The 16,188-nt window shown below is 38.3% G+C and overlaps 1 protein-coding gene across 1 annotated transcript; it reads right to left on the bottom strand.

Annotated features, from left to right (window-relative positions):
* Positions 1-1,603: 1,603 nt before the first annotated feature.
* LOC131300866 (phosphoenolpyruvate carboxylase 4) lies at positions 1,604-14,959 on the bottom strand. Its single transcript, XM_058326875.1, has 20 exons — positions 14,602-14,959; positions 13,209-13,372; positions 12,535-12,649; positions 12,332-12,409; positions 12,135-12,203; positions 11,973-12,051; positions 11,822-11,898; positions 11,628-11,723; positions 10,194-10,335; positions 8,671-8,802; positions 7,669-7,742; positions 7,260-7,538; positions 6,504-6,629; positions 6,304-6,405; positions 6,079-6,225; positions 4,883-4,981; positions 4,635-4,723; positions 3,641-3,767; positions 3,345-3,551; positions 1,604-2,740 (listed from the first exon to the last, which is right to left on the bottom strand). Exons 1-20 carry the CDS (start codon positions 14,755-14,757, stop codon positions 1,916-1,918), a joined length of 3,183 nt encoding a protein of 1,060 aa, XP_058182858.1. The 5' UTR covers positions 14,758-14,959; the 3' UTR covers positions 1,604-1,915.
* Between the last annotated feature and the right edge of the window lie 1,229 nt (positions 14,960-16,188).

The following is a 16,188-nucleotide window of genomic DNA, read 5'->3' as shown; positions in this document are numbered from 1 at the left end:
TAGTTTACTACCACGGAAATCGCGAGACCGGAAATTCTACGCACCTTTTATATTTCATATCTCTTCACTTCTCTCAAGAAAGTAAATCCTGATCAATGGGTCTTTTAGTGGTACATGATGTGGTGCAATATGCAAGCTAGAAAAGGCTCACTAGGAAAGAGGACTTCTGCAGATAGTTCAGTGGCGAGCAGTCGTGTTCGTAGCCCGCCCAAATAAACAAGACTGAGATCAATGACTTGATTTTAGCCCAAATAAAATGTTTCTCGAGGCTTAGATGCTAGCTTTTGAAACACGCACATTAGTGCATGTGCAGTTTGTTCATGCGAATGATCTGTATAGAACTTTATTTAAGAACATTACACTAGTATATAATTGGAAAATTCTAAAAATCAGCCCAATGGGCTGACAATAATAAGTATGTGAATGTGTATTAAATGGTGTATAAAGTACACAAGAATGCGTGTTTTTCTAGTCTTCTAGTGTATTTATCGTCAGCCCAGTGGGCTAACAATAGAAAGACCGTATATAATTTGCGGTAGCAATGGATCGAAATCACGATAAGAAAATTGCAGCTTGTATTATCAGGAAGCATTAATATTCTAGTGATAAACATTTTCAAACACGTGTTTTGATGTATGATATTAGAGAATAACGTATTCACAGCTGTCACCTTGCAGCACCTTAGGTTTGATGTATGATATACGAGAATAATGTATTCATGGCTGTCACCTTGCAGCACCTTAGGAGAAGAGGAAAGACTTGAACAAATAATGCTTCGCATTAAATACAAATTTGAGAGATTAGAAACTCCTTTAAATAGGGCAACAAAATTCCAAAACCTATGTAACCATGGTTAAGCTTTACAAGTGGGTCCCAATCTTAATGTTAAGATGAATGAAACTTTAAGTTCCGCTTACATTAATATTTTTGATAACTCAAATGTCTGATTCAGCTTACGCGCACTTCGACTAAACCTAAGGGCCAATTTCACTTCCCGTTTGCGGGGAACCCGATTACAACTGAAGCAGAACTCAGTTCCGCTTACATTGTTTATTGTGTTGATCTTTGGCATGGTAGAATTTTAGTCAAAGCCATTACCCTAACTCATATCACCCAATTAGCTGTTGCGGCGCATGCGAGGGTAATTGCAGTCTGCAGAACCAAAATACATGCAGTCCAAATCGAATGTGAAATTCAGCAAGCTCCAATGAGGACGAGAAGAACAACAACCACCACCACCACAACGAGCAGCAGCTTTAATGGGGGAAGTAGGGTTAAGCAAATGTTGGGTTTGTTTTCTTGTTTTGAAATACAGTAACCGAGTCTGTTTATTCATAAATATTTTCTAAAACGTGTCCCCAAGCGTGTCGTGTCCTCCAATTTTTTAAAGTTTACGTGTTGGCTGGTCGTGTTGATAACCGTGTCGCTTGTCCCTGTAGTCGCTACATATAGCTCGTATTGGAAAGATTTAACTTCCACTGCTTTGAACATCACAGTAAGCAGTTTTGTGCCACAAATCTTTAGCTGCATAAACTCATTCCACAATTTTTCAACATACCTTCAGGAGCTGTAAACATAGCCATGAGAGTAATCAAAGAACTAGTTAACAGTACCATCAACAACTTGTGTCATTTTCGCTTTCATTCTTCCTGCTTTGAGAATTCAAACATAGTTTGGACCAACAGGTATAATACTTAAAGCAAGACATCTGATAACCATTGCAGACTTGCAGTTACCAAAATTTCCCAAACTATTACTATCCTTAAAAATTCCGGCATAACCTATGCATAGGTATAAGACAGACCACCAAAGAAGGACTAATACAATGATAAAGTCCTCAGGGGAAAAAAAAGAAAAAGAAAAAAGAAACACCATTTTTGGTGGAAGACTTGTTCCTTGAAAGGGTTTGCAATACTCAACCTGTGTTCCTCATACCAGCAGCAATCCCATTTATAGTAATAAGCAAAGCATCCCTAAGCTTAAGATTATCGTCGTCGCGCCTCAATCTCCTTAGTATCTCCACTTGCAACATGTTTATAGGGTTTAGATAAGGAAGCCGGCTCTCAATCAACCTCTGCAAACTCTTATTATTCTCCGACAACTTGTCATGCCCAGTAACAACCAACACATACTTCTCCGTCGTCAGAAGCTCTTTCCTCAGTCCATCACCAAGTTCTCTCCTACACTCTGACACAAGAACCTCATCGTAATGTTTGGCTATGTTGATATCCGCTTTCCCTAAAACCATCTCTATAAGGTCTATGGTACACTGGAAAAACGGCCATTCTTTGTACATTGCTTTGATTTCTTCGGTATGTCCCTTTTCGCAAACACCCTTTAGTCCTGCTCCCACTCCATGCCAAGCAGGAAGGACAAATCTTGTTTGGGTCCACGCGAATACCCATGGAATTGCGCGAAGGTGTCCAATCCCTCCCGAGCTCTTTCGTCTTGTGGGGCGGCTTCCAATGTTGAGGAAGCCCAATTCTGCTTGTGGCGTGGCTTCGTGGAAATAAGCGAGGAATTCTTGGTTTTCATAGACCGTGCTTCGGTAACTCTGGCAGCTTATTTTTGAGATCTCCTCCATGAGATTACGCCATTTTTCCTCCCTAGGCGGGAGAGGAGGGCGGAGGGTTGCAAGAAGCACAGCAGTTGTGTAGATTTCTAGCTGTCGGACGGCAGTTTGCGGTAGACCAAACTTTGCCTGTACCATTTCTCCCTGTTCAGTTGAACGAAGGGTACCCTATAATTCAAACAGAAGACCAATGCTAATATTAAATAAAAGGCCACAGATCATTATTTACATAAATATTGTACAAATGTCAAGCAATTGATTCGGGAATTCAGTATTGACATTAATCTAATCTGCACAAGGGAAGTTTCTATCAAAAAAACTTCAATATGGTCTGTGGGTATTAAGGAAGCTTCAGATAACTGCAGCACCTAAAAATGAATTCAAAATGATATGCTTAGAACCTTTTCTCACTCAGACTACAGAAGGAAGTTTACTATATGGACTTAAAGACGCATTTTTCGAAAGCCATAGAAGTTTATAAGAATTCAAACTAGGGTTGGCAGGTCCTCAAATGTAAAATTCACAAAACACTGGACAGTGAAGCAGCCTGAAGTCCTTGTGATTGTTGGAAGTGGTAAAGAACCTAGACATAAGTCAGTGGCAGAATGAGGTAATACGAACTATTGGCCATAAGACCCAAATAACAAACTTCTTAGAGAGACAGATGCATGATGGTAAGCTGGGAACATTACACAATCAAGGGTAAATCAAAAAGTTAAAACCATTTCTCTATTTTTCCGATAAGTGGAACGGTAAAGTCCAGTCAACTTACCATTACCGAACCAGGTGGTTGGGATTGAATGGCAAGATAGGTGGGCCCTCCACCACGACCAATACTTCCTCCACGCCCGTGAAACAATGTAACTTTGATGCCATACTCATTGCATGCAGCTACAACATCCTCTTGAGCTTTATAAAGTTCCCAGGCAGCAGCAAAGCGGCCAGCATCTTTTCCAGAATCAGAATACCCAACCATCACCTGTCAAAAATAACTTCGTAAGCTCCAAAAGTCTCATGGATACTAAACAAAACTAACGTAACGTGGATGTGTTTTGCTTCCAAAAATACCTCTTGATGTCCGTTATGGTTCTTAATTATATGTTCCCGGTACCAATCAATCGACAGTAATTTCCTGATCACTGCTCCAGCTTCTCTCAAGTCCTTTACAGTTTCAAACAGAGGAACCACTCGTAGCCTGTTCCAGGTGATGAACATAAGATGGTGAGTTCAAGAACACCTTCAAAGAGTAACATAAATAAAAGAAATTTCACTGTGAGTGGGTTCTTTCACATAAGAAATGCCAGATTTCTCATTAATTCCCCATGACCTATGACTAAAGGCATGAGAGTAGTGACAAAGAAGTTTCCAGCCAGATGGGTCAGGCCTTTAGAAGTACATTTCCAACAGCAAATCGTAAGTAATTGTTACTTAAACCCGGTTATTTGGGGATCCCAAAACTCTTCAAGTATGTCATCACAGCTATTCCTTTGAAACAATAACAAGAAAATGCACAAAATACAATATCAAAACCTATTTCAGCATTGCAATAGCCAAAGAAACTAATTAGCCTTTGAAGCCACTAGATGGTACTTGCGTATGAAGTCTATTCATTTTGTCCAGGCATTTCAAGGCTGTATTATCGAAAACAGAGCCACATTGTGCATGTGCGCATGCATGTGCATGTCACCTGAATGCATTTTATCAACTTGTTACGTAAATGTATTTACCAAAAAAAAAAACTTGTTACCTGAATGTATTAATTTACTATTAAGATCCTTAATTATTGAATCTAGTAAGAATGGTATAGTATCATTCTGTTGTCCAAGCAACAACTACCCTTTAACCAAAAAAAAAAAGCAACAACTACCCATAAACAATTCGCAATAATCCCATTCTGAAAGCAATGTTAAACAAGATGTTGTGCTTTTGTTAAATTTAATGTTCAAACACGCCCAAATATAAGTAAGCCAATCTACTTAACCAGAAATCATGATTGCTTTTACAAATGTTTGTAGTTGCATACTTGTATGCGGTAAAACAGAAAGAAGAGGTAAAATCTTACGTCCCGCCAGGGCATGGTCTGCCTATCTCTCCAGAAACAGCAAGGCGAGCATCTTTCTGCAGAAGCTCCACAGCAAGGACATCACTGGCCTGCCAGTTAACAAGGATATACAAACATTATTGTCGATTGCTAACGGGAGATTAAAAAACTGAGAAAATAAACACTGCTTGCAAGAAACAAAATCAGTGTAATATGTAATTGCGAAAACTCTGGTGGAAGCATAAGATTTGATGCTAATAGTTCCGTACATTAGAAGCCATAGAAATCACATATGCTCCTAGTGAGTCACTTCCCAACTCAGCAGCAACGCGAAAGGTGTCCAAGACTTCTTTAACATCAGGAGGAACCTAAAAAGTCCAGTGGAGAGAAGATAAGTAACACCCAACTACATAAGTTGACCACAACAACCAACTCATATTATTGAAAAACATACACATTACTCACTGAGTGATATTATGTTCAAACCATTAGAAAAAAAAAAACTATGGAAGTCTCAAATACTGCAACTATGGTGTGTCAAGGATCTATGTTCACGTGTAATTTGTTGCAGGAATGGAGGGAAAAGGTGAAACATGAGGGTACAAAAGAACATTATTTTGAAGTTAATTTTACAGGGGAGTTTAGTGCAGGATTATTACTTTTTCTAAGAAAGTAGCTGATGCAGTTGCATGACAGTCACTGGATTACAAGGATTCTTAGACAACCTTACCAGCATGTACGAGTTCATTACAATATCTTACAGTGTATTTGTAAACAAGTTTTCTTTCTTCGTACCATATGAAGAATGAATAGTATTTGTGGATTTTCCCTGATCAATTGACCAGAAACTCAAAAAGCTCACTAAAGATGAAGATTCTTAAGAAACTTCAGCTTTTTGTCAATCCGAACACATTCTCATTAACTCCTCTGCATAGATATTTTTTTCTGGCTTGTTTATCATTGTGACCCCAATTGATTGGGACACAAGGCTCAGTTTGGTTGGTTTGGTTGGTTTGGTTTGTTTAACATAGTCTATTCCAGGAAACTATAGAATAATTGTAGCTGAAAGTATGTTGCCGCTCCCATCACCCCTACAAGTTAAAAAAATATACATAATAGAAAGTATCCTATGATATTCTACAATACGTTAGAAATCTGTTCTTTTGGTTTTCTATTGTTTTGGTATTCTAACATTGGCTTGGAATGTGTTCCACACTACTCATGCTAAATGTGTTCATCTAAAGTTTTTGCCCATTTACAAAACCATTGCACCTATGATTAAGACAACAAATAACTACAAGCCACATTTTGAATGAAAACTAATAAGAATATCCAACAAGGCCCTACAGTAAAATGTCAATGTACTACTTGAAATCCTACATATGCTCGTACTTTTATCTCTTCCAATTGGAGATACATGTACTACATTATCTTCTAAAATGCTAATAACAAATGAACAACTTACCTCTATAGTGAGAGGAACTAGAGGCCGCTTCCCTTTAAGCTCTCTTGTTAGGAACTCCAGTCTTTTATCTTCATCCCACTCACTATACGTACCCATATCCAAATATGTCGTAATTGCGTCAAGTGTCTCAGAGTGCCTACCAGATTCCTGTAACACAAGAATGCAATTCAAGTCAAAACAAATTAAACTGCATTGCTTCAACGTAGAATCCAAAATGAGACAGACCTGACGCAAGTCAAGCTTCATTAAATTCATCCCAAATGTAGCCACTCGCCGGATTAAGTCAGCAAGCCGACCATCAGCTAGCACTCCGGATCCACATGATTGCTACAAACATCGATAGTTCTAAATAACCGCAACAAAATTAATTTCTTACACTACATATGGGAGTGTGGGTATGAGGATTGTAACCGTTAATTTCATACCAGAGATTCATAACAGAGAAGTAGTGGTTCCAAAAGTTCATCTGATGTTTCGTAGTGATCCCAAGGATCGTATTCACAAGGAAGGTCTTCAAGGAGAAGCTCTAGCCGCTTCCTTGTCTTCACAAGCTGAATTCGAATAAACAAATACAAAATTACTTCTCGCCATTACAGGAATTTAAAAGTGTCATGTCCCAATTATCACTGGTGCTAAAAGAAACTTTTTCACATTCCATTCAAGTATTCAAGTTAGTCCTGCTGTCAAAAAGAGGTTCGTTGTTTCTCTTTCTTTACAGGCTTACCACAAATGTCTCCCCTACCATATGAACTTGCATCACAGTCTCAAAACCAGTAAAATTTGTAAACGTACTCAGGTACCTTCTAGCGTTACCTTTCCTGGTATCTCCACTCAAATATCTCAAAATCCACAGAAAAATTAGACATTTATAGCTTGAAGCCTGATTGCATCATTCAATTTCTGCCTAGTAAGATGTTCCAGAAATCCTAGCTAACTACATTACTTAATGGAACGACTCTTTGAGAGGCAATCCCTTCTTTTTCCTTTCAATCTTTCTATGCATGTGTGGACCCACGTGAGGAATGGCAGTTCTATCAGGAGCAAGAGAATGACAGAAACAAAGTTTCTGTGTGGTGCTAGTCAAAGGCAAGTGTGCTTAGTTACTATCCTAAACCGGAAAGAACAAAAAGCCCGCTCATCAGTGTAAATCTATTGCAACCTATCAATTAGAAAAAGAATACCGTGTCTTTCACGTGCCCAAGAACAATTCTGTAAGGGGCAACTGTAGGTCGTTGAATCAGGCTTGGCTCTAGAAGTTTCTGGAAGCTGCTCCTTCCTATCTGAGAGTTAGCAAATAGTTTCCTCTGAGCAAGGAGTTGATTAGAGCTGAAAGAAGCAGAACGTGGGGTCGCAGCAGGATGATTATTTAAATTGGATAGGTTCCCATCTGAAAGCTTTTTCTGTAGGGTGTGATTTGAATCATTGGACGAAGAATCTGATCCAGAAAAACCCCGGCCATCCTACAAAAATATTAGAAGACAACCACAACACTAATAAGAAAAATCTAAAATGTCATCTATCTAAATGCTGATTGGTGTCCTAAGAACTTTAGAAGAACTATCAATATGGTGAAAACATCCAATGCTGCACCTGTTGATTTAACAGCATGTGATTTCTCCCCGGTAGTTCAAGTCTAGGAAATTGAGAGTCCCCATCGTGGCACTCTACATAGAACATCCATAAACAAAGGGAGCATAAATGATAGTTTATTTGTATGAAATGATGTAACAGGCTAACTTAAACAATATTGAATGAAACATGCAGAGGGAACATGATCAACTTGGCAGAATGTTATGAAGAAAGTTAGAAACTAGGAAGGTAAAAAACCAGTGTGCATAGCGCATTGAAATCAGGCCTATTTAATGATTAGAGAAGCAAAAAAGGCTGAAAACAACTCCAGTTTGGGCATCAACTTTAGTCATGAACGTACTGGAAAGTAAGTTCAACATATATTAGACCACGTATGCTAAGATTCCAATACTGTCCAAATCTCAAGATATCACGTATGTCACGATGATTGAACACATCAGAAGTAGTCGCAAATTTCAAAAGTGAGTTAGATATTGGCCAAAAGTAATTACTCCGCAGAGATCCTAGAAACTAGCAGAGATAGACCAGCAACAGAAAATCTTGAGAAGAAAATAAAACAACTGGTTTCCAACACTTTCATGTATCTAAATTAAAAAGAAAGAAAATCTGAAAAGTTTATCCATCAACAAGACACTTGTTTTTAGACACGTCTCATAGATACATCCAAGTCAGGTTTCTCCAATACTAACAAAACTTAACCATCTAGTATAGTTCGACTTGATTGTGGTTCCCATTCTAAAGAATCAGGAAAAAAGCACTTAGATACTAATAGTTGGTGATACAGACTAGTGAAATTTCCAAATCGTGAATTTGTAACCATAATTTCTATGATAGAAAGAAAACAGAATGTGCATCTCAGAAGCATCAGGGGACTAAATAATAATGCGCCATTGAGTCAGCCCAGGGTTCCCAACAAAAAAGTAAAGATGGATAGAATTAAATTAAAATCTTTGAAAAAATTACTTGACATGCATAGAGAGCAGAACCCAAACGTATAATCACCTGTGCAAGAGGGAAGTCCAGCACCAGCTGGAAGCTGTGTTGGAAGGGAAGGCACTTGTTGGCCTTGATGCGTCAAATGACTCCAGTTTTGGGGCTTGTTCCAATTCTCATGTCGATCCTCAGCAGATGTTTCTGAGTCAAACAGGTAGCAAACAAGTTCAGTGCTTGAAACTTTCATGAAACTTGAGAGCAAGTTTATATGCAGCACAGATAGGACAGGATCAAGTTACGTGTAGGTTTGCATCTAATAGTCACCATGGGACACTGTATATGATTGGACTATAAGAGATCCTCTTCCATTACCATGTGGCATGATTTAGTCCATGCAAAGTTGAAAGACCAACTTCAACATCAGAAGTACAATTTACCCAGAAGAATAACCATGAAACATGGACTCTTCTTAATGTTCAGTGGCGTAAGAGTACCTGGGGTGGAAACTCAACACATGGGTAAGGGTATGGAATTTGTATCCGACATCTTTAGTTGGACATTCACATAGCAAGAATATTTTTCATTCGAGTTTAACATGGAACTATGCATACACTTCTCAGATTATGTAGCATGCAAAAGCAGCAACAAGTATTGGGAAGTACAAATCCTTTCCGTGACATCGTGTTTTTGAAATGCGAACGAGATGAATCTGACAGCTAAAATATACCCGCACCTAACACCCGTAACCATGGCCATGCAATATAAATGACCATACGTAGAGCATAGGACTTCCAAGTTGGTGTGATGTGGACCACCCCCAAAACGAATCTCATCCATACAGTTCATTTTGCGGGTGCCTTTCCGGGTATCTAGTATCGTTGTTTTGACATACCTCATGCAGTTTTTTCAAGGACATGCTGCATATAGATACAAACAAAGAAATGAAGCATAATAAGTCGTAGAGGATTATTAGACTAACTCCAAAGGCTCCATTTAACTTGCTTGTTGGGTGCAATTTGTGAGAGGACACAGGAGCATAAACAGGAAAACAACATCGTAAGTCAAATTGAACCTAACATCCAAACTTTTGCATGGAAAAGGTTAGACGAGTAAACTTGATTAAGTAGAATGCTACAAATAAGTTCAAACGGCTCAGCCAACGATGAACATCAAAATTGTCCACAAGGTTGTTCATATATAAACCTTCATGCAAACCCATGCAACATAGAAGAACTGCAGTTTCAAATTAACAGTATGAACACACTTACTTGTTTCAACTAGCAAGGAATTTGTTGGTAAATTCTCCATGAGCTAAGGGACATCATTATGCTAACTCTTGTTTTCACATATGCTAGACTCCTAACTTTGTAAGGATTTTAAGCTATTAAATTATTAAATGCTATAGCAATGCACCCAGGAATGAAAATAAAGAAACAAAACCAGTCATAAGTCACACATAGCCTACTACAAAGATTGGATCAACCACCAGTAGAGGATGATTAAGAAAGAAAAATCTGGACACAATGAATAAGAATGACTACATCCCCACGCTATCTAAAACAGGAGTTTCAAAGGAACTTAGATGGGAGAACCTCTTTCAAGAATTTCATGAGCGAGTCTGGACAATCTATCATTGCAGGAGTTCATTGAAAGTTCAAATCTGAGGTTATCAAGTTCCCTGATGTAGAGATCAATAGCCATCCACCTGGATAGAAGAGAGACATCTTTCGTAACCTGAGACAAAAGAAGATTATACCCTTAAATGTTTATACACATAATTTGACTGATATAAGCCATTTTCATGGCCTATGGTACTATACAGTCAAAAATGAAAATTCATCATTCTCTATTTCCACTTTACAATACGACTCGCACAATTGGTACCCAAAAAATTCAAGTGGACTAATGGGTTTTTGGTGTCATGGAGTTGTGGCATCCAAACAGAAATTTTCTACTGAACGTCCACAGTATGTTTGTGAAGTTGCCTTTCCATTGAGTGAAGCTTCATTTCAAATAGCAGGGTAAGTGTACTGCAACTTGCCTTAACGTTGAAAATAAGGTCATCGGAGACATACAAGAAGACATGATCTTTAAGATTTGTAAACAAAGAAAAACCAATAATCTGGAAAAATCAGAGCTTACCACACCTGAAGGGGTTTAGATGACAGACTTCTTAAACAGTTATAAGGAGGACCACATCCAAATGCAGTAGAAGATTATTTGGAAAAGTATAGCAATTCTGGAGATCGAGAAGACAATAAAGGAGAATAACACAAGCAATTAAAACCAGTTGCTACAACATATTGAGATACAACAATCAGGCCTCCATTCTTTCCTCTCTCTTTTTATCTACTTCACTTCCCTTTTTGTTGGGGTTTAGGGGTGTGTCAAAAAACATGAGCAGGAACAAGAAGGAACCCCCTTTAACTGTGCCCCAAATAAGTGCCTGAGCTCCTACACTCATTCGTATATTTCCTCTGACTGAAGAATTTTGGTCACATCCAAAATCTTTTGCTGGTTTGTTTATTTCATTTCTATGCATCCATATGTTCCACATGCACCTACACGTAAGTGCCAAAAATAATGGCTTTTGTAGAACAACATTTTGCTGGTCCATGAGTCACATCCAACAACAACAACATAACAGAACCCATCTAGTCTCCAATCATTGGGGGTATGGGTGGGGGATTATTGGAGACAAACCTAACCTTTGGTAATATATGCACAAAGTGGCTGCTCTCAGAATACCATTGAAACAGTGGCCCCCCTAAACCTCCAAGAACCGGGGGGTGACAGGGACGTTTTGTTGTAGAACTATGCCCCCAAATCAAAGCCAAATGGCATCAGAGAGGGCAGGCCTAGAGATGTGCCCTAATAATATTTGTGTAATACAATTGTTGGAAAATGCTATGATGAGGCACAAAATTTTACATTGTGGATGACTACTACAGCACATTTTCTTCTCTGAAACTCGAGGGAATTTCAGTTCATAGAGGTTGAAATGATCAAAATTCTAGAAACCTCACCTTTGCTGTGACATTTGGATTTCCATCTCTGTCACCTCCCATCCAAGCTCCAAATTTAATCGGCGTGCAAGTCAAGGGAAGTGGCCTCCCAGTATGCTGAGGAAACAAATTCAGGGAAAAAGCAAACATCATGGAATGAGAGAAGCATAATTGCATGCATAGAGGGATCCCATAAGTATAGATTGAAAACCAACCTTCTTCAGAGCACTACTGACACGACGTAAATAGTGAGGTATAGCTTTCCACAGGGACTGCTCCACAATGTGTAAGCCTGAGGTACATGTTATTCTCAGGGAAAACAAACGCATGAAAGTTGTAGAACAACTGAAATTTCAAGTAGCCTACCGGCCTTAGCTTCATCTACTGGTGTAGGCTTGTGGCGTCTTAATTCATCTGTTTGCCATATTGACGTTATCTCTCTCACCTACAATACCCGGAAGAATTATTCGTGTTTTGAATTGTTCAAAGTCATAATAATAGAAGTTAACATCAGCAAAAGATTAAGACCAGATCTTCTATCAGCATATCTCGATCTTCATGGCCAAGATCAGTTCGATCATTAAACTCCAAGAGATGCTGCAAGGAAAAACCAGCTTCACAATCAAAACCCAAATAACTGACATAAATATTCGGTATCACGGTAGCTGACCATTCCAAGAAACAAATTCAGTGCATTGGGGAAAAAAAATTTATCGTAAACTTACTGCAACTCTAATGTGTTTGTACTGCAAGGTACGTCTATTGATTTGTGTGGGATGTGCAGTCAGAACAATCTCAACCTCCTGCATAAAAAAGAAACCAAATTACCAATACAACAGAGGAGATCGAGCAGCTAGTCCATATAACTACACTAAAAGTGTGACCCTCAAATGGAAGATTAGGACTAAAAGAAACAAGATTATGAGACCTGGTTGCAGACAGTATCGTAGAGCTTCTCTGGAGAAACTCCACCTTGGATCAGCTGGCTGAAAATGTCATCACATGATTTTGATAGATGTGCCACATTTCGCGTCTTACGTACTCTGCATGAAAGGAACATTATCAGGCACAAAAATTTTGGAAAGTTTCCTATGCATAGTTCATGGATCTAAACATCATCGAAATCAAATCAGGAATATCAAGTTCTATTCTCGAAGTTATTCAGCTATTCAGGAAAATGCTGAAAATCAATAGAAAACCAGATAGATCTTTTTCACTAAAGCATACAATTTACACTGTCAATCTGTGACTTGTAGAGAAAAATCAAAATTGTAAGTGCCAATTCAATAATATACGGAATACAGGATAGTTGAATTCAGCACGGGAACTATTAAAAAATATGAGATCAACAAAACTTGCAAGAAACAATCTTTCCCAGCTTTGAGAAAATATTTTTCTCCCTGCACTGTTCTCCATAACTTTGTCTATCTATCTCTCTCCACTCATTACATCAAAAATAATTTTCAAAGATGGAAACCAAACAAAGCAGGCTCCATAGGTGGATTAAGTATATCCTGACATCTCCCAAAGGACAGCGAGTGGAATATGAATGTGAGGATATGTGGGGTTAGTGACATGTCAAACCATGTGAGTTCAAGTTACCTATGATGTGTCTCAGCAATACCCATCAAATTGAGATAATGACTGAATGCTCGAGCAAGCGTCAGGGCCTCCTCCAATGTCATTTTGGACATTTCTGATGCAAGTTGCTTTTCAAGCACCTCTGCCGCGTCCTCTATCCCTGCCAGCCTCATGTTACACGCACCCTGCACCCACAGAAAACACCCCCTCAAAATGTTTCTCTTAGCAACTACAGTACGCATATGCAAAAGCCGGCGTAAAGTGCATACAGACGGACTCAAAAGTTATTGTAGCGAAGAAAGCCTAATTAAGATATGAAGAAACTTTAGACAAAAGAAGAAAGCAGAGTCGTGATTAAAAATGTTCTCTCACATGTCTTCAGATCAAGGCATACATAGAGGGACAAATTCAGGATTCCAACTTTGGTCGTGCAACCCTTACAATTTAGCTACAATTCAAGGGTTTTTGATAACTTTCCGGTGTGGTCACCCCCCATGCAGCCTTGGATACATCAATGCATACACACATGGACACACGCACAGACAGGGGCGAAGCGAGAAATTTTTGCTACTTTTTTGTTCGCCAATCCAAAAAATATAACTAAATTAAGCGGTTATTTAGAAGGTAGATATATACTGGTAAATCATAATTTTGCTTTCCAATTGGCTCTGACAGCTTATTATATTGTGAGAATGGTGTACATAGCATCATTCATATGCTACGACACTCGAAGAGAAGAGAACGGTTAAGGTTTTTGTGCATTTGAGGCAAGTTGGAAACAAAATTCGACTAAGAACAATCAAATATCCTTGTGATAAATCAAAGGGAGTTGAGGCAAGTGAACCCATCTGTACCTTACTCCCATCATCTCCGCGCAGACGAACACATATATATGCATGTACGGGCGACACGACTAGAAACTTTATATCCAACCAAAAGCTTAAGCTATTACATGGAGAGAACCCAACGATATATCAAGTGATCACCCGTTAGATACCAAAGCAATTTGGGATTGTATTTCCTAACTGGTCGTTTGTTAAGGATGTTAGAATCTCAAATTAAAAATTAGTGACAATGTAGAAACTGTAAAAGCGAGTATATGTATATGCATGCACACTTATTCCCTAAAATGCGTTTATGTGCGTGAGTTAGCAGAAGTAGATTGGATGAGCATACCACCGCAGAAACTGAAAAATCCCAATCCACAAAGAAAAGAAACATATTTCGCGTACACAGATGCAAATGCATGTAACCAGATGAACGCTACATGCAATGTGCGGTAGTGATTACAACCGATTATATAACCGAAGCCGACTAATTGTTTCTTCTAGAGAGAGAGAGAGAGAGAGAGACCTGAGCAAGGACCCGAGAGAGAGAGAGAGAGAGAGAGAGAGAGAGAGAGAGAGAGAGAGACCTGAGCAAGGACCCGATTACGCTCGAGTTTATCCATGAATTGGGGGCCGGCTTCCCTGAGGAGAACTTCCTTAAGGAGGCTACCGAGTAGCCTACAGTCATCTTCGAAGCTCTGGAAGGAGATTTCCTCTGCTATGTCGTCCGTTGTGTCCGTCATTTTCACACAGAGAGCGAGAGCGAGAGCAAGCGCTAAAGCGATATGCGTAAAATGTGATCTATTCTAAACGATACGATACGTTTTCCTCTGTATGTATCTAAGGAGCTATAGAGAGAGAGAGAGAGAGAGAGAGAGAGAGGGATTTGAGAAGAGGAAGGGACTCTGCGGAAGGGAAGGGGAGAATATTTCTGTTGGAGAGTAGTGGCATGGGGCTAATCTGTTACAAATAAATAAATAGAAAACTATGGGGCTGTTATTTTTTCACTGAGCGAGCCAACCAAGCGTGTTGTAACACGTGTCCGATTTCCCGGTGTCAATGGGCTGTTGTTTTTTTTTTTAATAATTCTAACACCACACTCATTCACACACCCTCACTCACAACAAGGGTAGAGCACCCACACTACTAGTGTGTGCGGGCTCTACCTTTGTTATGAGTGTGGGTATGTGAATGGGTGTGTAATAAAATAAAATAAAAAGATAGGTGTAGATAAAAATGAGTTTTTTTTCCTTGAAAAACGTTTAACAAACAAAAGTGTGCTTTTTAAAATTTAATTTTTAGTACTCATTCCGTCCCAAAATATTTTTCTGTTCTCAAATCGATAACTGAAAAGTAATACATTTTCTCATGAAAAATTGAAAATTCAACAATTGACTAAATATCAATGAGTTCTTCTAATTTATGGTAAAAATTTGTATTCTTTTGAAATGTATTTATTATTTTAAAGTTCTCATTTTGTGGACTAGACAAACATTTTGAGACAGAGATGATAGATAATGTGTTTTAAGAAGAATTGTGTAGTGTGTAAATTTAAGCAAACTTTTTTAAAAAATCCATTTATAATTTTATACCAAGTGGAGTGCCAAAAAAATTTCTCATTATGCATAACAGTAGTGATAAAAAGAAAGAATATGCACACAAATAGATAAATTATTGTGATCAGCAGTATATTACATATTAGATAGAAGTAGCCAATTGATCTTCTAGCTTCTCTTTAATCAGTTTTTGCTTTTAATTTTATGCACACAAATAGATAAATTATTTTCAATTTAATTCTTTATAATTTTGTTTACCATCATGAAATGCCAAAATTATAATTTCACACAATAAAACATACAGGGGATCTGCCACAAATTGCTTTTTGATTTATAAATTATAGCTGGTAGATTGTAGAGTCCGGATTATGACAAAACTCATAATCAAAATTTACTTAGGTATGGTGTAATACCGAACACGTCAAAGATTATATTCACATGCTACAGTTGTTTTATTTACACAAGATCTTAGACAGAAAATAAGTTTTACGTTCCAAAGTTTTGACAAACACTCATGATTGTGTTATGAAATTGAGGTTTTCCCAAGTCTATTACAGTATTACCTACTGAATGGATCGGCACTCTTTAATGAGAGTCCAAGCATATTGATACATTTTT

The sequence above is a fragment of the Rhododendron vialii genome, chromosome 9a (assembly GCF_030253575.1).
Source record: "Rhododendron vialii isolate Sample 1 chromosome 9a, ASM3025357v1".
NCBI lineage: Eukaryota > Viridiplantae > Streptophyta > Magnoliopsida > Ericales > Ericaceae > Rhododendron > Rhododendron vialii.
Note: the sequence above shows the minus strand (reverse complement) of the source record. Positions and strands in the feature narration are given on the sequence as shown.